The sequence below is a fragment of the Notolepis coatsorum genome (assembly GCF_963971535.1).
Source record: "Notolepis coatsorum genome assembly, contig: SCAFFOLD_1234, whole genome shotgun sequence".
Classification (NCBI taxonomy): domain Eukaryota; kingdom Metazoa; phylum Chordata; class Actinopteri; order Aulopiformes; family Paralepididae; genus Notolepis; species Notolepis coatsorum.
The window spans coordinates 34,187-61,206 of record NW_028169529.1 but is presented as its reverse complement, the minus strand read 5'-3'; the positions used below and the strand labels follow the sequence as shown (position 1 = coordinate 61,206).

The following is a 27,020-nucleotide window of genomic DNA, read 5'->3' as shown; positions in this document are numbered from 1 at the left end:
AGCTATACATATCTAGGTTTACAAATCAGCTCCACTGGAAATTTCTGTTCAGCTGTAAAGGAACTCAAGGAGAAAGCAAAAAGGGCTTTCTATGCCATCAAGCGTTCAGTTCAAATCCAAATTCCAATCAGGACATGGCTCAAAATATTTAAAGCAGTTATAGAATCAATTGCACTGTACGGCAGTGAGGTATGGGGCCCTTTATTAGTAACGGATTGGGCAAAATGGGACAAAAATCCAATTGAGATCCTGCATGTAGAGTTCTGCAAAACAATTCTCAGGGTACAAAGGAAAAGCCCAAACTCTGCATGCAGGGCTGAATTAGGACAATATCCGTTACTCATAAATATGCAAAAAAGATCAATTAAATTCTGCAGCCATATTAAAAAAAGTGACCCGGCCTGCTATCATCATAAAGCCCTGCGGCCTGCCAAAAGCTGGACCTACAAAGGAGCCCCTTTTGTCAACTCATAATGAAACTGGCTGACATCTCACACTCTGACATTACAAACCCTAGCCAGCCTCAGAAGATTAGACCTAACCAAATTATAACCAAAGAAAAAGATAAATACATTACGTATTGGAATCAACTCACACAATCACAACACAAATTAGAAACATATTTGGCCCTAAACAGACAGTATACTGTGGCAGACTACCTCAGCACAGTAACTGATAAGAATCTAAGAAAGACTCTGACAAAGTACAGACTGAGTGACCATGGTTTGGCGATAGAGAAGGGCAGACAGACAGACCTGGCTGCCCAGAGAGGAGAGGTTGTGCTGTATTTGTGATGAGGGAGCCATAGAGACAGAACTACACTTCCTAACACAATGTGAAAATTACAGAAATATTAGGGAGGAATTATTTCCAAAAATTGAAAAAATTTTCCCAGAATTCCAAAGTATGACAGAAGTGCAGAAATTGCCATTCCTCCTGGGGGAACAGAACGAATGTGCAGTTTTAGCTGCAAAATATGTCAATTCATGTCACAAGAAAAGGGACAACCAGTAGGACACATATACTGTATATACATGTACCATGTTTTACTCACCGCACCATCTCCTTTATTTCTTTGAGCTTGTTCTGTTGATATTGTTGTTGTATTGTATAATGTTGTTTGCTGTTTATGTCATAATTGTGCTTTGGCAACATTTGTGAAATTTCATGCCAATAAAGCTTTTTGAATTGAATTGAATTGAATTGAGAGAGAGAGAGAGAGAGAGAGAGAGAGATAGAGAGAGAGAGGGGGGCAGAGAGAGAGAGGGGGCAGAGAGACAGAGGGGGGGGCAGAGAGAGAGAGAGAGAGAGAGAGAGAGGGGGGCAGAGAGAGAGAGAGGGGCAGAGAGAGAGAGAGAGAGAGAGAGGGGCAGAGAGAGAGAGGGGGGGGGCAGAGAGAGAGAGAGAGAGGGGGGCAGAGAGAGAGAGGGGGCAGAGAGAGAGAGGGGGGGGGGCAGAGAGAGAGAGAGAGAGAGAGGGGGGCAGAGAGAGAGAGAGGGGCAGAGAGAGAGAGAGAGAGAGAGAGAGAGGGGCAGAGAGAGAGGGGGGGGGGGCAGAGAGAGAGAGGGGGGCAGAGAGAGAGAGGGGGCAGAGAGAGAGGGGGGGGGGCAGAGAGAGAGAGAGAGAGAGAGGGGGGCAGAGAGAGAGAGAGGGGCAGAGAGAGAGAGAGAGAGAGAGAGAGAGAGGGGCAGAGAGAGAGAGGGGGGGGGCAGAGAGAGAGGGGGGGCAGAGAGAGAGAGAGGGGCAGAGAGAGGGGGCAGAGAGAGAGAGGGGGCAGAGAGAGAGAGAGGGGGGGCAGAGAGAGAGAGGGGGCAGAGAGAGAGAGAGAGGGGGGGCAGAGAGAGAGAGGGGCAGAGAGAGAGGGAGAGAGAGAGAGGGGGCAGAGAGAGAGAGTGGGGGCAGTGAGAGAGGGAGAGAGAGAGAGAGGGGGCAGTGAGAGAGGGAGAGAGAGAGAGAGGGGGCAGAGAGAGAGTGGGGGCAGTGAGAGAGGGAGAGAGAGAGAGGGGGCAGAGAGAGAGGGAGAGAGAGAGGGGGCAGAGAGAGAGAGTGGGGGCAGTGAGAGAGGGAGAGAGAGAGAGAGAGGGGCAGTGAGAGAGGGAGAGAGAGAGAGAGGGGGCAGAGAGAGAGAGTGGGGGCAGTGAGAGAGGGAGAGAGAGAGAGGGGGCAGTGAGAGAGGGAGAGAGAGAGAGAGGGGGCAGAGAGAGAGGGGGCAGAGAGAGAGAGTGGGGCAGTGAGAGAGGGAGAGAGAGAGAGAGGGGGCAGTGAGAGAGGGAGAGAGAGAGAGAGGGGGCAGAGAGAGAGAGTGGGGGCAGTGAGAGAGGGAGAGAGAGAGAGAGGGGGCAGTGAGAGAGGGAGAGAGAGAGAGAGGGGGCAGAGAGAGAGTGGGGGCAGTGAGAGAGGGAGAGAGAGAGAGGGGGCAGTGAGAGAGGGAGAGAGAGAGAGAGGGGGCAGAGAGAGAGGGGGAGAGAGAGAGGGGGCAGTGAGAGAGGGAGAGAGAGAGAGGGGGCAGTGAGAGAGGGAGAGAGAGAGGGGGGGCAGAGAGAGAGGGAGAGAGAGAGAGAGGGGGCAGAGAGAGAGATAAGAGAGAGAGAGAGAGGGGAGATAGAGAGGAAGATAGATAGAAAGAGAGGAGACAGAGTCAGAGAAAAAAGGAGGGAGAGAGAAAAAGGGACAGATATTGTTTTAAAAAGAATGTGTGTGTATGTATGTACAGTATGTATGTATGTGCCACAGTTTAAATTAGCTGGTATTTTAATGTGCAGTTAGTATTTCAGTTTTCTGAATATTGTTATTTATTTCTGTATTTATTTACATTAGTCTGCCGGTGTTCGCCAAATTACACATGTTCAACCATTTTTATTAATTCAGACAATCGTTTAATATTTGTATTAGTTCAAACGACCTTCATTCACAAGGTGATGGGATGAGCAGAGGTTCTGCTCTCATTAACCCTTTCACTGTGACAATAAACAGAAGGTTAACCCTTTCACTGCCACACAACAGCAGGTTAACCCTTTCACTGCCACACTACAAAAGGTTAACCCTTTACTATCAGAGTAAAGGGTTAACCTTTTGTAGTGTGGCAGTGAAAGGGCTAAGAGACAACAGCTCTGACATACTGTAGGGGACATCACATGCATTACATTTACATTTACATTTAGTCATTTAGCTGACACTTTTATCCAAAGCGACTTACAAGTTCTGTACGACAAGTCAGCAGGAAGGAACAACTCTATCAGCTGAGCAACAATGTTCATCAAAGTGTTGAGTGCTACAGTGTAGGTTAGTTTATTAATGCATGACAGTAAGGTTAGTTAGGGTTAGATTTTAATTTTTTTTTTTTTAATTCAGATAATGGTTGAAGAAGTGAGTCTTTAGTCGACGGCGAAAGATTGGACGGGATTCGGCTGTCCTAACTGGGGCGGGTAGTTCATTCCACCATTGTGGGGCAATGACTGAGAATAGGCGACTTCTCTTTGATGACCCTCCGGGAGCTTGGATAGGAGTAGGTCTGAGGCGGCCAGAAGATGCAGAGCGTAGGGGTCTTAAGTGTGTAGTTAGAGACCATTGACCGGAGGTAGGCGGGAGTAGTTTCTTTGCTGCACGGTATGCCAGGTCGAGGGCCTTGAAGCGGATACGTGCAGCAATGGGGAGCCATGGGCCGACTTCGGTAGGTTTGAGATCAGGCGGGCCGCTGCGTTCTGAATGAGTTGAAGAGGCTTGGTGGCAGTGGCCGGGAGGCCAGCAAGCAGTGCGTTGCAGTAGTCGAGGCGGGAGATGACTGTTGATTGGACGAGGAGTTGGGTGGCTTCTTTTGTCAGGAAGGGGCGGATCCTTCTGACGTTGCTCAGGAGGAATCTGCAGGTTCTGGTTGTCGCTGCGATGTGAGCAGAGAAGTTCAACTGGTCGTCGAGGACAACACCAAGGTTCTTGGCGGTCGGGGACGCGGTCACAGCTGCATTCTCGACTATGATGGAAAGGTCTGTCAGGGCATTAGATACGAGACATCACAGGCATTCAGGATATCGGACACTGGGGACATTGTATCCTTATTTTCAATCGATGTCATCTCACATGGTCAGTTCTCTCAGATCCACTCTGATTTCACCGTAGAGGAAGTGGTATTTCTGACGCTTTTTCGCCCTCATTGAGTTAAGGGGGAGTGAGTCATGCTATCATCACAACTAGCACTGTACCTATGATTGACAGCTAACTGCGGTATGAAGGTACGTTCGAGCGGGTAATCGCTAACACCGCGCTGGTTTATTTTGCAGATCAGAACTTTGATTGGAGCAATCTGAAAAATTAAGCTTCGGCTGTGTTTATAGTTGTTGTTGTTGTTGTTGTTGTTGTTGTTGTTGTTGTTGTTGTTGTTGTTGTTGTTGTTGTTGTTGTTGTTGTTGTTGTTGTTGTTGTTGTTGTTGTCATTGTATTACTTAGGACACGTTGTATATATTTTTTATTATCTTTATTATCTCAGGTGTGAACTCTAGATCAGCACTTACTGAGTTTTGAATTCTTCAGTGAATCCTGGGCCAATCCTGTACGACACGTTCAGCGCTCCTTTCCAGTTGTTGGGCGGAATCTCGCCTCCCATGTTCCTATTGGATGAAAAAGAATAGACATTTTGTTGTTGCTCTTAGTTGCTCTGATTGGATAGTAGATTCAATAGGGTTGCATATCAGGGTATTATATGGCATCATTGTCTCACATTTTCAAGATGCCAACTAAGATTTTGGATTATTTGAAATAAGGATTGTGTTGAATAAGCCATTTAGTGGTTGGTTCTACAAGGTCCTCAGTTTGTGTCGAGTGCCATCGACCATCAGGGGTTAACGGAATTCCTTATTTGGAAGATGAAACTAACTTCAGCAGGTGCATGGCATCATGGTAGCCAATGGGGTGCACTGGAATCTTGGGAAGCCCCACCCCTTCCTCAAGGCTGGACCTATAGGTGTATTCTAGGAGAGAGAGCAAAATCACACTTTTATTGATCTGATTGTTGACCTTTCATGAAAACCTGATGAGAGACTTCAGCGTGTGACGTCTGGGAGTAGCCCGTCTAAATTATGCAGGGGTCCATTTTGGGTCCTGTTCTTTTAACAATTCATATGAATGATATTGTCTCTTCATTGAGTGGTTGTCAAGTCCACCTTTATGCTGATGATACTATTGTTCTAATTCTGTACAGCCACCCATTTCACCGAGCCAGGAGAATCTGCAGCCTTGATAGTCTATATCAGAGACAGTCCACAGACCTGAGCAGGAGATTCCAGGAGAGAGGGTATCCTACAGAATGGATAGATAAAGCTGCTAACCGCTTTGATGTGGCCACACAGGACGAATGCCTGCAACCTAGCATTAGACCCACTAAGGACCAGTCCCTGCTGTGCTGCACTACATACTCTCCTGTAGGTTTTAAATTCACAAAGATCCTACATAAACACTGGCACATCATCAACTCTGATCCCAAACTCCAAGCTGTCTTCAAGGAACCTCCCACCGTAGTTTACAAACGCCCCCCCAACCTGAGAAACCAACTAGTGAGATCCTACAGCCCACCCACTGCTCACAGACCCACGTTCCTAGATAACACCCCGGATGGGAACTATAAGTGTGGTAACTGTGCTCAGTGTGGCTATACTATTAAGAGTAAGACCTACACACATCCACGTAATGGTAAAACCCTCAGAGTCCGTGGCTTCATCACCTGTAGCTCCACTCATGTCATCTACCTCTATCAAATGCCCTTGTGGCCTGAGCTATGTAGGCAAAACCAACCGGCAACTCAAAATACGCATCAGCGAACACCGCAGCAACATCAGATGTGGTGATGAACACAACCCGGTTGCAGTACACTTTAGACAGGCAGGACACAATATCAGCACATTAAGATACACTGGCATTGAAAAGGTAGAGAGACCAGCGAGAGGAGGAGACCATGGCAAACTACTTTTGCAGAGAGAGACCTACCATATTCACACCCTGCAGACTATGGCCCCTCTTGGACTGAACGAAGAGTTTGACGTCAAACCCTTCCTGTAAATACACACATTCTGTCTGGGTCTCTGTTTTCTCATTATATATTTTTTCTCTATTTTACATGTGAAAGTGTGTTACATCTAACTACTAACTACCGTACTTATTGTAACTATGTACCGTATGTTCTAACACTTAAGCTGTAATATGTGTTGTACATTTGTAGCCTATAGGCTAATTGATTTAAACTTTGACCCGGTTCATCCCCTAATATGTATATATACCCCCCCCCCCCCCTTTTCACATGTTGGTGACACTTGAAAAATGCCGAAACGTTGTGTTATAGTATATTAAACTTGGGAACACTGCAGACGGTGTACTGACTTTTTTTCCACAACTTTACAAAATTAAGTTTGACATTTACAGTCAGGCCTCAAGAGGCCGCGTGATGTCTGATATAAATAAAAACACTTCACATCACAGTGGATAAATAAATAAGAACTAAAGCTAATTGCGTGGATATATCTATAGTGGAATAGACTGTATTAATATTCCATATTTATACCGTCTGGTTTCACGCTCCTTGTTTTTTTTTTTTATCCACTTTTTCTCCCATTTTTCTATATTTTTCTCCCATCCCAATTTCGTATCATCCAATTCAACCCTCCCCTGTCACGGACGCTGTTTCTTGCCTCCCACAAGCCGGCTGCAATGTGGACTAAGTCATACATAGCACAAGTCCCCTCCGGTACTTGAGGTAACAGCAGTCGCATCTTTTCACCTGCGCAGCTCGATCTCTCAGTGGCGAGGAGTAACGCGTGGGAGGCTCACGCTGCCCCCGACACTTCCTGATTCTACTGCGCAGGCGCACCAACCGACTTGTAGGAGTCGCTTGTCCACAACGCCCGATCCCCACCCTTCAGTTTCCCTCCCCGTAATACGGCCAATGTGTATTACTGCGGACGACCAGCTAAACTGAAAACAATGTGGAGAGCTGGATTCGAACACGCGAATCCTAGCGTCTCCACACTGGTGGCGAGTGCCTTGCCCACTACACCACCTAGCCGCCCATTTCACGCTCCTTGTTAAAGATATTCATATATCTTTGTATTCTTTTATCTGCAATGTCTGAATAACTAATGTTCGATAAGATCAAGAGAACATTACTCTGTGTCTCTGTGTGTCTGGCATGTTTCTGCAGAGGTGGGCACTTCTGCTAAAGAAGGAAGACTCCTCTTTTCACTTTCACAAAGCCATTTCCTGTTAACCTAGATGCACAGGCATCCGTTGTAACTTACTGCAAAAGTCAGCGAGAACCACATCCTTTAGTATAATGGTCAGCAAGACCAAGTATGTATGTTGTGTCACATGATGTCTTCTTTCTCTGTCTCTCGCTCTGAATAAAAACACAGTGACAGGAAGTGTTTCCTCAGTGTGCTCTGACAAGAGTCTCACTCGAGTGAGACTAAAGCCGCCTGTGTGAGACGCGAGCAGGAAGGAGGAGATGGGAGTCCTTCCAATCGGAATATGTTGTTTCTTTACACATATGTTGGATTATGAATATGTCTTTATAGCTATGCTGCCAGGCTGGTCCGCGACCCTCCGTGCTGCGATCACCAGCGGGGAGAATATGCTCACGCGAGCGGCATCGCTGAGCTCTGGTGACGGTCTTATTGGGGCTTATGCCGAGAAGCAGTAACACAACATTGCAACTGTTGTGTTACTGCTTTCTGACCGAATTAGTCATTCATTTGTAGCTATAAAGACATATTCATAATCCAACATATGTGTAAAGAAACAACATATTCCGATTGGAAGGACTCCCATCTCCTCCTTCCTGCTCGCGTCTCACAGCAGGCGGCTTTGCTCTCACTCGAGTGAGGAGGAGCGGAAGACCGTTGGTTCTCCAACATACAGCGGTGTGCTCTTCAGAATGTACCGGGAGAAACGTTTACTGTACCCTGCAGACATAATAAGCATATAAGCAGTGCTTACTAACGTTATTAGTTACGTTATTTCTGACCGAATTAGTCATTCATTTGTCTAGCACAGTCTCTAACAGTGTAACAGTAAGAAGCATTTTGGTTAAAAGTATTCTGTACTTCTGTATGACAACAATGTATGCCTTTCAAATGTTAAATGATAAATGATTAAATGATACACAGCGAAATCTACGCTCTCTCATCCTGCTTTCGCCAACGGCAGCGATGTGAAAGGCGAAGTGAACTCCAGCAGTAGCGCGCTTGCCGCTGCGGCTGACGCGGGGGCGTGCCACGCACGTCACGTGCCTGTCGCGGCCAATCAGGCCTACCCCGGAAATGGAAACGGTTGCGGAACTGATACAGGCATCCCGGGGTGAGGGGGGGGGGGTCACCTCTCTACCTTTAGCAGGGTATCCCGGGGTGAGGGGGGGGGGGGTCACCTCTCTACCTTTAGCAGGGTATCCCGGGGTGAGGGGGGGGGGGGGGGGGGGGGTCACCTCTCTACCTTTAGCAGGGTATCCCGGGGTGAGGGGGTCCCCGGCTCCGTTCAGGTTGAGGACGTTCCCCCTCTGGACTCCGCCCCCCGGCAGGTTCCAGCCCTCGGGGTACGGCTACGGCGTCACACAAACACCACAGAAGAAGAGATTATAGTTCCAGCCCTCAGCATCACACAAACACCACAGAAGAAGAGATTATAGTTCCAGCCCTCAGCATCACACAAACACCACAGAAGAAGAGATTATAGTTCCAGCCCTCAGCATCACACAAACACCACAGAAGAAGAGAGTATAGTTCCAGCCCTCAGCATCACACAAACACCACAGAAGAAGAGATTATAGTTCCAGCCCTCAGCATCACACAAACACCACAGAAGAAGAGAGTATAGTTCCAGCCCTCAGCATCACACAAACACCACAGAAGAAGAGATTAGTTCCAGCCCTCAGCATCACACAAACACCACAGAAGAAGAGATTATAGTTCCAGCCCTCAGCATCACACAAACACCACAGAAGAAGAGATTATAGTTCCAGCCCTCAGCATCACACAAACACCACAGAAGAAGAGATTATAGTTCCAGCCCTCAGCATCACACAAACACCACAGAAGAAGAGATTAGAGTTCCAGCCCTCAGCATCACACAAACACCACAGAAGAAGAGATTAGTTCCAGCCCTCAGCATCACACAAACACCACAGAAGAAGAGATTATAGTTCCAGCCCTCAGCGTCACACAAACACCACAGAAGAAGAGATTAGTTCCAGCCCTCAGCATCACACAAACACCACAGAAGAAGAGATTAGTTCCAGCCCTCAGCATCACACAAACACCACAGAAGAAGAGATTATAGTTCCAGCCCTCAGCATCACACAAACACCACAGAAGAAGAGATTAGTTCCAGCCCTCAGCATCACACAAACACCACAGAAGAAGAGATTAGTTCCAGCCCTCAGCATCACACAAACACCACAGAAGAAGAGATGAGTTAGAATACAGAGAGGTTATTATCCTCCGACTGCAGCTGCACAGCAATGGTTGAGAGAGAGAGTGTACAGGAGAGGTAAATAATAAAGATGAGTGGAACAAATAGATAATAATATAATATACCAGTCATTTAATATGATTCAATATACCAGTAGGCCTGTGTTTAGTCTCTTTAGTGATCTACAGTTACAGTCCCTACCTTGACTCCCGGGGCAAAGTAGTCTGCTGGGTCTGAGAACATGATGATCCCCTTGGCTCCTGCTAACATGGCATTCTTTACCTGAGAGAGAGAGAGAGAGAGAGAGAGAGAGAGAGAGAGAGAGAGAGAGAGAGAGAGAGAGAGAGACTTATAATATAATATAATGTAGTATAATACAAGGCAATACAATACAATATAATACAAGGCAATACAATACAATACAACAATACAATACAATACCTTGTTTCCTCTGAATATCTTGCCATATCTCACGATGACAATCTTCTCCGTCACATTGATGCCCATCTCACGCTCTAACTGGAAGAAGTCCTCTGTACGCCCATAGTTCACATACACCAGGTCCCCCTGGGAGAGAGAGAGAGAGAGAGAGAGAGAAGAGAGAGAGAGAGAGAGAGAGAGAGAGAGACTTGACTTTCGTTGACTTCCAAAAAGCATTTGACTCAATTTGGCACGAGGGTCTGCTGTACAAACTGTTAGATAGTGGCATTGGAGGGAAAACCTACGACCTCATAAAGTCAATGTACACCAACAACACATGTGCTGTGAGGATTGAGGGAAAACACACAGACTTCTTCCCTCAATGCCGGGGGGTTAGACAGGGGTGCAGTTTGAGTCCAACCCTCTTCAACATATACATAAATGAACTGGCAAAAACATTGGAACAAACTGCAGCACCTGGCATCCCCCTAGCAAACACAGAAGTCAAATGCCTACTGTTTGCAGATGACCTGGTGCTGCTGTCCCCAACAAAAGAAGGGCTACAGCAGCACCTTGACCTTCTGCACAAATTCTCCCAGACATGGGCACTGACAGTAAACCTAAACAAAACTAAAATTATGATATTCCAAAAAAGGCCCAGCCTACAACAACAAAAACACAAATTCCTCCTAGACACAATTTCCCTAGAACACACAAAAAACTACACATATCTCGGCCTAAACATCAGTGCTACAGGGAACTTCAATCAAGCTGTGAACGACCTGAGAGACAAAGCAAGAAGGGCTTTTTATGCCATAAAAAGGAACATCATATTAGACATTCCAGTCAAAATCTGGCTCAAAATATTAGACTCCGTCATAGAACCAATTTCCCTATATGGTTGTGAAGTCTGGGGCCCACTTGCAAACCAAGACTTCACCAAATGGGACAAACACCCAATTGAGACTCTGCATGCAGAATTTTGCAAATCCATTCTCCGCACCCAACGGAAAACGCCAAATAATGCATGCAGAGCAGAACTAGGAAGATACCCACTAATCATAAAAATTCAAAAAAGAGCATTCAAATTCCACAACAACCTAAAAGAAAGCGACCCAGACACACTCCACAACATAGCCCTCACCCACAGAGAGACCCTCGATAGATGCCCACTCAGCCAGATGGTTCACAAACACAAGCAGAACCACCAGACAGTAACCACACTGGACTAAATCAAATTATAAGAAAACAAAAAGAAAACTATCTGACACATTGGAAAGAAACAACCCAAAACCAGAGCAAATTGAAATGCTATTTGGCCCTAAACAGAGAGTACACAATGGCAGAATACCTGAGCACCGTGACTGACCCAAAACTAAGAAGATCCTTGACTAGGTACAGACTCAGCGAGCACAGCCTAGCCATTGAGAAAGGCCGCCATAGGCAGACCTGGCTCCCAAGAGAAGACAGACTATGCACCCACTGCACACAAGATGAGGTGGAAACCGAGCTCCAATTCTTAACAACTTGCCCACTATACCAAGACATCAGAGACATATACTTCCCACAAATTGCAAACACCCAAAGAGACTTTGAAAACATGGACAATAACTCAAAACTCCCATACCTACTGGGAGAAATACAAGAATGTGCAAACACAGCAGCAAGATTTGTGAGCTGCTGTGACAAGAAAAGGACATCCAGCGGAATGCAACCACCATAAAGACTGTACTAGAAATTCCGTCTGTAATGTACTGATTTATTTTGTTTTCTCTGTTTGATTGTTTTGTTTTGTTTGGCTTTGGCAATGTAAACGTATGTTTCCCATGTCAATAAAGCCCATTTGAATTGAATTGAATTGAGAGAGAGAGAGAGAGAGAGAGAGAGAGAGAGAGAGAGAGAGAGAGAGAGAGGAGAGAGAGAGAGAGAGAGAGAGAGCGAGAGAGAGAGAGAGAGAGAGAGAGAGAGAGAGAGAGAGAGAGAGAGAGAGAGCATGACAAATACCAAGAAAGTGTGTGGGGGTGTGTTTGTGAGCTGTGTGTATGTTTGTGAGCGTATGTGTACTGTATGTGTCTTGGTGTCTTTGTGTATGTTTGTGAGCAGTTGGGTGTGTGTTTGTGAGCAGTTAGTGTATGTTTGTGAGCAGTTGGGTGTGTGTTTGTGAGCAGTTAGTGTATGTTTGTGAGCAGTTGGGTGTATGTTTGTGAGCAGTTGGGTGTATGTTTGTGAGCAGTTGGGTGTGTGTTTGTGAGCAGTTAGTGTATGTTTGTGAGCAGTTGGGTGTGTGTTTGTGAGCAGTTAGTGTATGTTTGTGAGCAGTTGGGTGTATGTTTGTGAGCAGTTGGGTGTATGTTTGTGAGCAGTTAGTGTATGTTTGTGAGCAGTTGGGTGTGTGTTTGTGAGCAGTTGGGTGTGTGTTTGTTAGCAGTTGGGTGTATGTTTGTGAGCAGTTGGGTGTATGTTTGTGAGCAGTTGGGTGTGTGTTTGTGAGCAGTTGGGTGTGTGTTTGTGAGCAGTTGGGTGTATGTTTGTGAGCAGTTGGGTGTGCATGGGGGCGACAGTGGCTCACGAAGTAGAGTGGTCGTCTGTTAGTCCAAATGTTCCCGGTTTGATTCCCGCTCCTCCCGGGCAGCGTGTCGATGTGTCCTTGAGCAAGACACTTAACCCCTAATTGTGTGTGTGTGTGTGTGTGTGTGTGTGTGTGTGTGTGGGTGTGTGTGTGTGTGTGTGTGTGTGTGTACCTCTGGCTGGCCCTTGGCAGAGAAGGCGCTGTATGGTGGTACGATGTCCGGCACATCTTCATAGCCCTCTGGAACCGGTTCGGACAGAGACGTGGTGAAGACCTGACCACACACACACACACACACACACACACACACACACACACACACACACACACACACACACACACACACACACACACACACAGCATTGAGTCAGGAAAGCGTTGTCATAAATCTGTAGATTTATATTATACATTACACATAGTGCTATATACAAGTATATTATACATTACACATAGTGCTATATACAAGTATATTATACATTACACATAGTGCTATATACAAGTATATTATACATTACACATAGTGCTATATACAAGTATATTATACATTACACATAGTGCTATATACAAGTATATTATACATTACATATAGTCCTATATACAAGTATATTATACATCATAGTGTTAAGGATTGTATGCAACCCCAATTGAACGACACAGACAGGTAATCAGAGTTAGCCAAAACAAGGGCATGATTTATTTATACAACATAAAAGTGCAACACTGACCCATTAAAGGTGAAAAAACACTAAAGTCCAGGAACACAAAAATAGCAGCATTGTGCCTTTAAAGGGCGACCAAAAAGGTAAACAGGAATCTCCTAGAACACGGGCATCCTCCCGACCAGAACGCTGACGACGGCCCGGTAGCCTGTAGCTGTTCCGCAACTGTAGCTATTTCCTGGGTAGGCCTGATTGGCCCCGACAGTCACGTGACCGCCGCGGCCACACCCTGCGGCAGCCCCGCGACGCGGCAACGAGGCTGCTGTGGTTCACAGGTGCTTTCCGCCTTCAACGCCGCCCGCAGCAGAAGGAGTTTGCGGCGCCTTTCACTGTCATCAGTCATAATAATATCATCAGTCATCTCTAATAATATTAATCACTGTTCAATGTACTAATATACAATACGGCTCACTTTTCCCACTTCAATGACAGAGCCGCTGTTAAATAATATTGTCGCGGCGGAGCTCCGTCGCGGCAGCATTATGTAGCAGTAATCCCCCCTTTTTTAACATCGACAAACTAGCTCAATTGGTAACTCTGCTTGGCTGTGGATCCTATGGTCCTAAGTTTGATTCCCTTTAGTTTTTTTTTTTTTAACGTGCATAGCGTATTGTATATTGTATGGTACAATTTACAGTAAGGTGTATGCGTTGCAGTGCAAATGCTTCTTACTGTTGCGCTCCAGAGGCCGTTACTGTACCATACACGCTATAGTGCAATGCACGTTAAAAAAAAAAAAAAAAACTTAAGGGAATCGAACTTAGGATGCACAGTCAAGCAGAGTTACCAATTGAGCTAGTTTGTCAATGGTAAAGAGGGGGGATTACTGCTACATAATGCTGCCGCGACGGAGCTCCGCCGTGACAATATTATTAAACAGCGGCTCTGTCATTGAAGTGGGAAAAGTGAGCCGTATTGTATATTAGTACATTGAACAGTGATTAATATTATTAGAGATGACTGATGATATTATTATGACTGATGGCCAATCAGGCCTACCCCGGAAATAGCTACAGTTGCGGAACAGCTACAGGCGGCCCGGTAACGCAGCAAAGAGGGGGTCCAAGGGGAATGGGGTGAGAACACGGCATCCTCCCGTGGAACGATAGAGAGCGATGAAGCGGTCTCACCCCGGGAACGAGGTCCATGAAAAGGGAGTAGGGAAGTAGCTGGCACGACGTCTGGAGTGGGAACACTGGGATCCTCCTGTGGAAGTGTAGAGAGCGAAGACGGTGTCCTACTCCAGGAAACGGCGATAGGTGGTAAAGTACAGAGACGACCTGGCAAGGAGTGGAAGGCAACCAGCAGTACTAATACTCTCCCGAGGAGCTGATTACCAACCACTCACAGGCGCGCGAGAAAGAATGTTCGGCACGCCCCCTCGTTGGGCAGCATGCAGTCCTACCCTAACCCTCACAGATAGTGCTGTATACAAGTATATTATACATCATAGTCCTGTATACAAGTATATTATACATTACACATAGTGCTGTACACAAGTATATTATACATTACATATAGTGCTGTATACAAGTATATTATACATTACATATAGTGCTGTATACAAGTATATTATACATAGTGCTATATACAAGTATTATACATTACACATAGTGCTGTATACAAGTATATTATACATCATAGTCCTGTATACAAGTATATTATACATCATAGTCCTGTATACAAGTATATTATACATCATAGTCCTGTATACAAGTATATTATACATTACACATAGTGCTATATACAAGTATATTATACATTACACATAGTGCTGTATACAAGTATATTATACATTACACATAGTGCTGTATACAAGTATATTATACATTACATATAGTGCTGTATACAAGTATATTATACATCATAGTCCTGTATACAAGTATATTATACATTACACATAGTGCTGTACACAAGTATATTATACATTACACATAGTGCTATATACAAGTATATTATACATCATAGTCCTGTATACAAGTATATTATACATTACACATAGTGCTGTACACAAGTATATTATACATTACATATAGTGCTGTATACAAGTATATTATACATAGTGCTATATACAAGTATTATACATTACACATAGTGCTGTATACAAGTATATTATACATTACACATAGTGCTATATACAAGTATATTATACATTACACATAGTGCTGTATACAAGTATATTATACATTACACATAGTGCTGTATACAAGTATATTATACATTACATATAGTGCTGTATACAAGTATATTATACATCATAGTCCTGTATACAAGTATATTATACATTACACATAGTGCTGTACACAAGTATATTATACATTACACATAGTGCTGTATACAAGTATATTATACATCATAGTCCTGTATACAAGTATATTATACATTACACATAGTGCTGTACACAAGTATATTATACATTACATATAGTGCTGTATACAAGTATATTATACATAGTGCTATATACAAGTATTATACATTACACATAGTGCTGTATACAAGTATATTATACATTACACATAGTGCTATATACAAGTATATTATACATTACACATAGTGCTATATACAAGTATATTATACATTACACATAGTGCTGTATACAAGTATATTATACATTACATATAGTGCTATATACAAGTATATTATACATTACACATAGTGCTATATACAAGTATATTATACATTACACATAGTGCTATATACAAGTATATTATACATTACACATAGTGCTATATACAAGTATATTATACATTACATATAGTGCTGTATACAAGTATATTATACATTACACATAGTGCTATATACAAGTATATTATACATTACACATAGTGCTATATACAAGTATATTATACATTACATATAGTGCTGTATACAAGTATATTATACATTACATATAGTGCTATATACAAGTATATTATACATTACATATAGTGCTGTATACAAGTATATTATACATTACACATAGTGCTATATACAAGTATATTATACATTACACATAGTGCTATATACAAGTATATTATACATTACACATAGTGCTATATACAAGTATATTATACATTACATATAGTGCTGTATACAAGTATATTATACATTACATATAGTGCTGTATACAAGTATAGTATACATTACATATAGTGCTGTATACAAGTATATTATACATTACATATAGTGCTATATACAAGTATATTATACATTACACATAGTGCTGTATACAAGTATATTATACATTACACATAGTGCTGTATACAAGTATATTATACATTACATATAGTGCTGTATACAAGTATATTATACATTACACATAGTGCTGTATACAAGTATATTATACATTACATATAGTGCTGTATACAAGTATACTATACATTACATATAGTCCTGTATACAAGTATATTATACATTACATATAGTGCTATATACAAGTATATTATACATTACACATAGTGCTATATACAAGTATATTATACATTACACATAGTGCTATATACAAGTATATTATACATTACACATAGTGCTATATACAAGTATATTATACATTACATATAGTGCTATATACAAGTATATTATACATTACATATAGTGCTGTATACAAGTATATTATACATTACATATAGTGCTATATACACATATATTATACATTACATATAGTGCTATATACAAGTATATTATACATTACATATAGTGCTATATACAAGTATATTATACATTACATATAGTGCTGTATACAAGTATATTATACATTACACATAGTGCTATATACAAGTATATTATACATTACATATAGTGCTGTATACAAGTATATTATACATTACACATAGTGCTATATACAAGTATATTATACATTACACATAGTGCTATACAAGTATATTTCTTTATGACATTACACATGGTTTATGGATGTAGGTATTGTCCTCCTATACTGGCAAGACTCCTACATAGTTTCAAACTGCTCTTAATCTTTTGATACTGTATCATAACATTGTCTCCTTCTCTCTCATATACATGCACTGACTCTCTATCTCTCACTTACTCTCACACACACACACACACACACACACACACACACACACACACACACACACACACACACACACACACACACACACACACACACACACACACACACACACACACACACACACACACACACACACACACACACACACACACACACACACACACACACACACACACACACACACACACACACACACACACACACACACACACACACACACACACACACACACACACACACACACACACACACACACACACACACACACACACACACACACACACACACACACACACTCTGCTATCTCTGTGGTGTTATAAAAGGACTTTGGCCTGGAATTACCTGCTGTAATCATGTGGTTGGGGTTAAGGTTCCTAGCTGAGGACTGTCACCCTGTTATTACTCTGCGCCAAGTAGCTCTACTGCAGCTAAACACAGTGTAAGGTATATGACTTAGATCCACCATCAGCTCTATTTTCAATCTTTCAAAATGTTCAGTTGCTATTGCATGCACTTATCTGTGTTTCATTACACGCATGAGTGCATGCTTACCAACTGTTTTGCCTGTTTTATTGCAACACTACTATCACCGACATCTAAGAAGGGAGATCCCCCCTTGAACGGCCCTTCTAAGGTTTCTCTCCTCCACATTTCCTGTGGTGCTTTTTTCCTATTGCTGTGGTGCATTTTTTGTGGGTTTTTCCTTACCTTCGTGTGGGGTATGTCTGGGAGTGTTGCATTCATTTATTTAATTAAAAAAAAAAAATTTCGACTTGGTGTTTTTGTTTTGTTCTTGATTTTTATTTATTTGTTTTATTTTTTTGAATAATCTTTTTCCTCCTTCTTTTTCCCGTTTTTCTCCCATCCCAATGTTAGTCGTTATGCCAATTCCCACTCCCCTTCCTGGTCGTTGTGCACTCTGCCCCCTACCGTTGGTCCGGGAGGGCGGAGACTATCACATGCTTCCTCCGACACATGTGTAGCCAATCAACCGCTTCTTTTCACCTGGCAGCACGGACTCTCACTGAGAGAGTGTAACGTGTGGAAGGTCACACTACCTCCCCCAGATCCTTCCCTTGCTGTGCAGGCGCCCCGACCGAACTGTAGGAGTCGCTGTTTACAACGACCAGGACCCACCCTCGCCGGGTTTCTCACCCGCTAACACTGCCAATTGATCCTACTGTCTCTGTGGTGGTAGACAGTCTGCTGCGCTACCCGGCCGCCCACTGTTCTTGATTCATTGTGATGTTTCTTCTTGACTCGTTTAAAGAAGACGTGTCCGGCCCATGGGGACATTAATGTGTGTTGTCGGGCCTTACAAATACATTTGATTAGATTTTATGACTACAGATGGAATGAGCTTTTTGTTAACCCTTTCACTACCACACTACATACGGTTAACCTTTCACTACCACACTACAGAAGGTTAACCCTTTCACTACCACACTACATAAGGTTAACCCTTTCACTACCACACTACAGAAGGTTAACCTTTCACTACCACACTACATACGGTTAACCTTTCACTACCACACTACAGAAGGTTAACCCTTTCACTACCACACTACAGAAGGTTAACCTTTCACTACCACACTACAGAAGGTTAACCTTGCACTACCACACTACAGAAGGTTAACCTTTCACTACCACAGTACAGACGGTTAACCCGTTCACTACCACACTACAGACGGTTAACCTTTCACTACCACACTACAGACGGTTAACCTTTCACTACCACACTACAGAAGGTTAACCTTTCACTACCACACTACAGAATGTTAACCCTTTCACTACCACACTACAGAAGGTTAACCCTTTCACTACCACACTACAGAAGGTTAACCTTTCACTACCACACTACAGACGGTTAACCTTTCACTACCACACTACAGGAGGTTAACCCTTTCACTACCACACTACAGAATGTTAACCCTTTCACTACCACACTACAGGAGGTTAACCCTTTCACTACCACACTACATAAGGTTAACCTTTCACTACCACACTACAGCAGGTTAACCCTTTCACTACATAAGGTTAACCCTTTCACAACCACACTACAGACGGTTAACCTTTCACGGCCACACTACAGAAGGTTAACCCTTTCACTACCACACTACAGGAGGTTAACCCTTTCACTACCACACTACATACGGTTAACCTTTCACTACCACACTACATAAGGTTAACCTTTCACTACCACACTACAGCAGGTTAACCCTTTCACTACATAAGGTTAACCCTTTCACAACCACACTACAGACGGTTAACCTTTCACGGCCACACTACAGAAGGTTAACCCTTTCACTACCACACTACAGGAGGTTAACATTATTTAGCGTGGTAGTGAAAGGGTTAACCGGCTGTAGTGTGGTAGTGAAAGGGTTAAATCTTCTTGATTCATGCACACGGTCCTGTTCATGAACCTAATAAACTAAACTAAATGATGAAATGTGCACCATCTTCTCTAGAGTCAGACAAGAAGATAGATACCAGTTTCCTCTCTATAGGCCATAAGGTGAAGCCTGTTATCGTTTCATCCCGTTCCCACCTCGGGGGACTACGCAATGTTCACTCTGGGTGAAACATCTATTGGTGTAGATTTAGGAAGAAAAAGTTATCCATCTACAATCCTGCCGGTTTTGCACAATTATAATTTTAACTAGACTAGATCTAGTTAGACTAGACTAGATCTTTCCTCACAAACGGATACTTGGTTGTCGCGTAGTTACATTTGGTGTAATTGGTGCGAGTTCTGTCACGTGTCTTGCGCTCGACCAATAGCAGCCGCTGTGTTGCCAGGATACGTTGCCATGGAGTAACGTTACATCTCGACAAGTACAGAAGAGGACGAAAATGGACAAAAAACATTTAGCTAAAAGGTTTCTAAACAATGTTATATGCATCTCAAGTCCGTTCAGAAAGAACGTGTACAAGACTTTACACAGACACGTGGGATAGATTAGGTTTTCACGCTACTTGCGTTTTATCGACAAAAAGCGTAACGTTACTCCGTGGATGTCATATTTGTTGTCGCCCGACGGCCGTATCCTGGCAACACATCGGCTGCTATTAAGATAAGATAAGATAAGATATTCCTTTATTGATCCCCTTGGGGAAATTCAGGCATCATAGCAGCATGGGGGGGAGGGGGGGAGGGGTACAGGTAGTAAAACAACACAGTATACAGGTAGTAAAAGACAACACAGGCAGTGTAAACAATTTGATCAATATGGTCAAAATAATTTACTATCTGACTAGCTGAGGAATATTCACATTATTCACAGTGTCACATAAGGTGCAGTATGCATGAGGTAGTGTTATAATTTACTATCTACTGAGTATACATTAATCAAAGTACCAGGGTAGTCTACTTTGTCCCCCTTGGGTTCCTATAAGTCCCAGGTCAATGTCTGGTAGCAGTCGCTGTCGCTGCCCCCTGTTGTGGGGCCTGGAGGCTGCTAGTCGCTGCCCCCTGTTGTGGGGCCTGGAGGCTGCTAGTCGCTGCCCCCTGTTGTGGGGCCTGGAGGCTGCTAGTCGCTGCCCACTGTTGTGGAGCCTGATGGCCGCTGGTATGAAGGACTGTCCGAGTATTGTATTGGTCGAGCGCAAGACACGTGACAGAACTTGCACCAATTACACCAAATATAACTATGCGGCGACCAAGTATCCGTTCGCGAGGAAAGATCTAGTCCCGACTTTTTTAATTATAATTGCGCAAAACCGGCATGATTGTTTTCTTCTTAAATCTACACCAATAGATCTTTCACCCAGAGTGAAAATTGCGTAGTCCCCCGAGGTGGGAACGAGAAAAGCCACTTCTCAGACTTCACCTTATGGCCTACTATGCCTTCAGTAGAAAGCTATCCGGCTGCAACCTAGCCTAGCTTAGCACGAATGAATGGAAGCAGATACGGACAGCTATCTGTTGGCCAAAAACACTTCTCCCGGTGTTTTAAGCTAGGCTAGCTGGCAGTGATGGGCAAAGTAGCTTCAAAGTAGCTTGCCCATCACTGCTAGCTGGTCCGTATCTGCCACCATTAATTTGTGCTAAGCTAAGCTAGCTTGCAGCCAGATAGCGTTCTACTGAATGCACAGCAGAGGAAATTGGTCTGATTGTGGAGAAAGCGGTAAACGCATTTCCCATGTTTCTTTAAGATAATTAATATGACGCTACATAATTATTTTGGATATAACATTGTTATCTTATGTAGGTTGCTTAATGCCCCCATCCTGTGATGTAACCATAACTAATAAAGTATTGTTGTTGTGGCTGCTGCTGCAGAAACATACAGATGATGTGAGGATGAGGATCTACCACCAGCCACCAGCAGAGCCACAAGCCACCATCTCACGTCATCAACATAACCACGTGACATGTCAACATAGAAGGTTGTTGCATCACAGTCTGTAATGCAGTTTGGAAACGGGAGATGGGCTCATGGTGTAATGGGCCACCTGGCCTGAGAAACGTAAGGAGAAAAGAAAAAGTAAGGACTTACTTCTGGTCATTATTTGGGTAGAACACACATATTTTGAATGCCTTCGGCAGACTTCAAATGAGCCATTTTAATCTAGATTTTATATATTTTTTTATCTATGTCCACCTCTAAATGATATATAATGTTATATTATATATAATGTTATATAATGATATATAATGATATATGATGATATATGATGTTATATAATGATATATAATGTAATAATAACAATATAAATAGTTTTTTTTTCTGTCTGCACGAGAAGCGAACCGCAGCGAGCCACACACACTCACACAACATACACATACGGGTACTTCAGGGCGGGGCCTGTACTTCAGGGCGGGGCCTGTACTTCAGGGCGGGGCCTGTCCGTGGCTCCGTGTTGAAGCCACACAGACCGAGCTCTGCGCTCATCATGGCGGAGAGAACAACATGAAAGTCTGGGTACACTTTACGAAGGTCGATGCCGACAACGCACGTTGCCACAAGTGCAATAAAACATTTGCAAGTATGGGTGGCAATACAAGCAATTTGTCAAAACATCTGTTGTCAAAACATAACATTAGTCTGCAGAAATGCGCCGTTTTCGACTGCTTTGCTCGCAGTGTTCCATCTCCATCCACGTCCACTGCAGGTAAGCCAAGATCATACGGAGTTAGCTAGGCTAATAACGAATTATTACAAATAGGCTAATAAATTACAGAGCATAGGGTGAACGAGTGTCACAGGGCTGTGACCCAGTCTGTTGTCAAAGGCCTGCACCCCTTCTCTACAGTGGAGTCCAAGGGCTTCAGGTAACAACTATCGTTACCTGAGTAACCTCAGTGTATATCGTTTTTTTTTTATCTTACATTTGTTGTTTATTATAAAAAGTCTATAATTCAGACACATTTAAAACATTGTTGCTGCTGTTGCTGAAGAAATAATATTTATTTATTAAATTTATTTATAATTTATTTACAAAGTTATATAAAAGAACATTGCTGCTGCTGTTGCTGAAGAAATAATATTGATTTATAAAGTTATAAATAATAAAGCAATGTCGATAAAGTACCGAACCGTTAAGCAGTATCGATAAGAGTAGTAGTATCGATAAAATCCTAACCATACCCATCCCTAGGTAGAACACACATATTTTGAATGCCTTCGGCAGACTTCAAATGAGCCATTTTAATCTAGATTAACTCCAGGATTGCAGATAGATTAATCTAGATTAAAAAGAAATGTATCTATGCCCACCTCTACTTTATATATTACATGCAAATTGTGCATATTGGTAATAATTATTGTTTGGTGTAAATAAACTTACTGGGGGTATTATTGCAACAGACCTTGTGGACATTCTATATTTCAACCAGACGAGTATCCAGCACGAGCCACAGACGAGTCAACTATGTTCTAGCCGGTTCTCAGCCTCCTCAGGGCTTTATAGTTTTTTTTTTTTTTTTTTTTTTTTTATCCACTTTTTCTCCCATTTTCTATATTTTCTCCCATCCCAATTTCGTATCATCCAATTCAACCCTCCCCTGTCACGAACGCTGTTTCTTGCCTCCCACAAGCCGGCTGCAATGTGGACTAAGTCATACATAGCACAAGTCCCCTCCGGTACTTGAGGTAACAGCAGTCGCATCTTTTCACCTGCGCAGCTCGATCTCTCAGTGGCGAGGAGTAACGCGTGGGAGGCTCACGCTGCCCCCGACACTTCCTGATTCTACTGCGCAGGCGCACCAACCGACCTGTTGGAGTCGCTGTCCACAACGCCCGATACCCACCCATCAGTTTCCCACCCCCTAATAAGGCCAATGTGTATTAGTATTAACGACCAGCTAAACTGAAAGCAATGTGGAGCGCTGGGCTCGAACAGGCGAGCCCAGCGTCTCCGCATTCGTGGCGAGCGCCTTGCCCACTACGCCACGTAGCCGCCTATAGGTTTGTTGTTTTATTAGTCAAGTTCATTTAAGCCCTTATAATAATAATTCATTACATTTATATAGCGCTTTTCTCAGACTCAAAGCACTTTACAATGTAGGGTGGAAATGGCCTCCTTCACCACCACTGGTAGCACCCAACCTTGGCCTATGCAGGCTCAATGGCTGCCATACACTGGCACCCGGCACACATCACACTACACAAGGACTACCATACACTGGCACCCGGCACACATCACACTACACACTGACTACTATACACTGGCACCCGGCACACATCACACTACACAATGGCTACCATACACTGGCACCCGGCACACATCACACTACACAATGACTACCATACACTGGCACCAGGCACACATCACACACTACACACTGACTACCATACACTGGCACCCGGCACACATCACACTACACACTGACTACCATACACTGGCACCAGGCACACATCACACTACACAAGGACTACTATACACTGGCACCCGGCACACATCACACTACACTCTGACTACCATACACTGGCACCAGGCACACATCACACTACACACTGACTACCATACACTGGCACCAGACACACATCACACTACACACTGACTACCATACACTGGCACCAGGCACACATCACACTACACAATGACTACCATACACTGGCACCCGGCACACTACACACTACACACTGACTACCATACACTGGCACCCGGCACACATCACACTACACACTGACTACCATACACTGGCACCAGACACATCACACTACACAATGACTACCATACACTGGCACCAGGCACACATCACACTACACAAGGACTACTATACACTGGCACCAGGCACACATCACACTACACACTGACTACCATACACTGGCACCCGGCACACATCACACTACACACTGACTACCATACACTGGCACCCGGCACACATCACACTACACACTGACTACCATACACTGGCACCAGGCACACATCACACTACACACTGACTACCATACACTGGCACCAGACACACATCACACTACACACTGACTACCATACACTGGCACCAGGCACACATCACACTACACACTGACTACCATACACTGGCACCAGACACACATCACACTACACACTGACTACCATACACTGGCACCAGACACACATCACACTGCACAATGACTACCATACACTGGCACCAGGCACACATCACACTACACACTGACTACCATACACTGGCACCAGACACACATCACACTACACACTGACTACCATACACTGGCACCAGGCACACATCACACTACACAATGACTACCATACACTGGCACCAGGCACACATCACACTACACACTGACTACCATACACTGGCACCCGGCACACATCACACTACACACTGACTACCATACACTGGCACCCGGCACACATCACACTACACACTGACTACCACACACTGGCACCCGGCACACATCACACTACACACTGACTACCATACACTGGCACCAGGCACACATCACACTACACACTGACTATCATACACTGACACCCGGCACACATCACACTACACACTGACTGAACGGCTCAGGAGACAGGGATTGATATCAGCTAATTAAGGGGAAGGGATGATTAGGAGGCCTTGATGTCAGAGACCTGGTTGTGAATTTGGCCAGGAACGTCGGGGAACCCCCTACTCTTTACGATAGGCGTCCTGGGTTCTTCAACGACCGAGATTTAGTCAGGACCTCGGTTTAGCGTCTCATCCGAAGGACGGCACTCGCAGCTGTACGGGGGGCACCGTAAAACAGGGGCATCGTTACTGACAAGTCCAGAGGACAGAGTGCCCCCTGCTGGACAACAACACCACTTTCCGACAGCGGCCTCGACCGGGGCTCGAGTCCGGAGCTCTACTCATGTAGCCACGCTGCCGGTGATGATGACATGGAGTATATCTAGAGTGATGATATGGAGTATATCTAGAGTGATGGTATGGAGTATATCTAGAGTGATGGTATGGAGTATATCTAGAGTGATGGTATGGAGTATATCTAGAGTGATGGTATGGAGTATATCTAGAGTGATGGTATGGAGTATATCTAGAGTGATGGTATGGAGTATATCTAGAGTGATGGTATGGAGTATATCTAGAGTGATGGTATGGAGTATATCTAGAGTGATGGTATGGAGTAGGGGTGTAAAGGTACACATATCCGAACCGTTTCAGTACTGGACCTTAGGTTCAGTACGGCTGTGTACCGAACGAATACAACGGTATGTTAACCACTAACGACCGCCCACCAGGGGCTGTTTTCTTTTCACAATCTAATATATATATATTTGTTTTAACAAGTTGATTATTATTTTCAATATAGAATATTCGTTGACAGCCCTACAAGTACAATTAGTTACTGAACACTACATCACCCCTGAGTGGAACATGAGTGGAAAGCCAAACTTTCCCCCCCCACTGTACCGAAAACCCGTACCGAACCGTGGTTTTAGTGTACCGTTACACCCTTAGTATGGAGTGTGTCTGATGATGGTATGGAGTGTGTCTGATGATGGTATGGAGTGTGTCTGATGATGGTATGGAGTGTGTCTGATGATGGTATGGAGTGTGTCTGATGATGGTATGGAGTGTGTCTGATGATGGTATGGAGTGTGTCTGATGATGGTATGGAGTGTGTCTGATGATGGTATGGAGTGTGTCTGATGATGGTATGGAGTGTGTCTGATGATGGTATGGAGTGTGTCTGATGATGGTATGGAGTGTGTCTGATGATGGTATGGAGTGTGTCTGATGATGGTATGGAGTGTGTGTGATGATGGTATGGAGTGTGTCTGATGATGGTATGGAGTGTGTCTGATGATGGTATGGAGTGTGTCTGATGATGGTATGGAGTGTGTCTGATGATGGTATGGAGTGTGTCTGATGATGGTATGGAGTGTGTCTGATGATGGTATGGAGTGTGTCTGATGATGGTATGGAGTGTGTCTGATGATGGTATGGAGTGTGTCTGATGATGGTATGGAGTGTGTGTGATGATGGTATGGAGTGTGTCTGATGATGGTATGGAGTGTGTCTGATGATGGTATGGAGTGTGTCTGATGATGGTATGGAGTGTGTCTGATGATGGTATGGAGTGTGTCTGATGATGGTATGGAGTGTGTCTGATGATGGTATGGAGTGTGTCTGATGATGGTATGGAGTGTGTCTGATGATGGTATGGAGTGTGTCTGATGATGGTATGGAGTGTGTGTGATGATGGTATGGAGTGTGTCTGATGATGGTATGGAGTGTGTGTGATGATGGTATGGAGTGTGTCTGATGATGGTATGGAGTGTGTCTGATGATGGTATGGAGTGTGTCTGATGATGGTATGGAGTGTGTCTGATGATGGTATGGAGTGTGTCTGATGATGGTATGGAGTGTGTCTGATGATGGTATGGAGTGTGTCTGATGATGGTATGGAGTGTGTCT

General features: G+C 43.9%; 1 protein-coding gene across 1 annotated transcript in view; it reads right to left on the bottom strand.

The window, feature by feature from the left end:
- Window positions 1-4,505: 4,505 nt before the first annotated feature.
- LOC311248711 (N-acetylated-alpha-linked acidic dipeptidase 2-like) overlaps window positions 4,506-27,020 on the bottom strand; it is a gene marked incomplete at its 3' end in the record, with an annotated part of 32,031 nt that continues 9,516 nt past the window's right edge. Inside the window, exons 4-9 of the mRNA XM_084339547.1 lie at window positions 12,603-12,704; window positions 9,883-10,008; window positions 9,643-9,723; window positions 8,467-8,572; window positions 4,868-4,961; window positions 4,506-4,601 (exon numbers count right to left, since the gene is read on the bottom strand). Of these exons, the coding sequence (XP_084195673.1) occupies window positions 4,506-4,601; window positions 4,868-4,961; window positions 8,467-8,572; window positions 9,643-9,723; window positions 9,883-10,008; window positions 12,603-12,704 (605 nt within the window). The remainder of the gene's footprint in view (window positions 4,602-4,867; window positions 4,962-8,466; window positions 8,573-9,642; window positions 9,724-9,882; window positions 10,009-12,602; window positions 12,705-27,020) is intronic.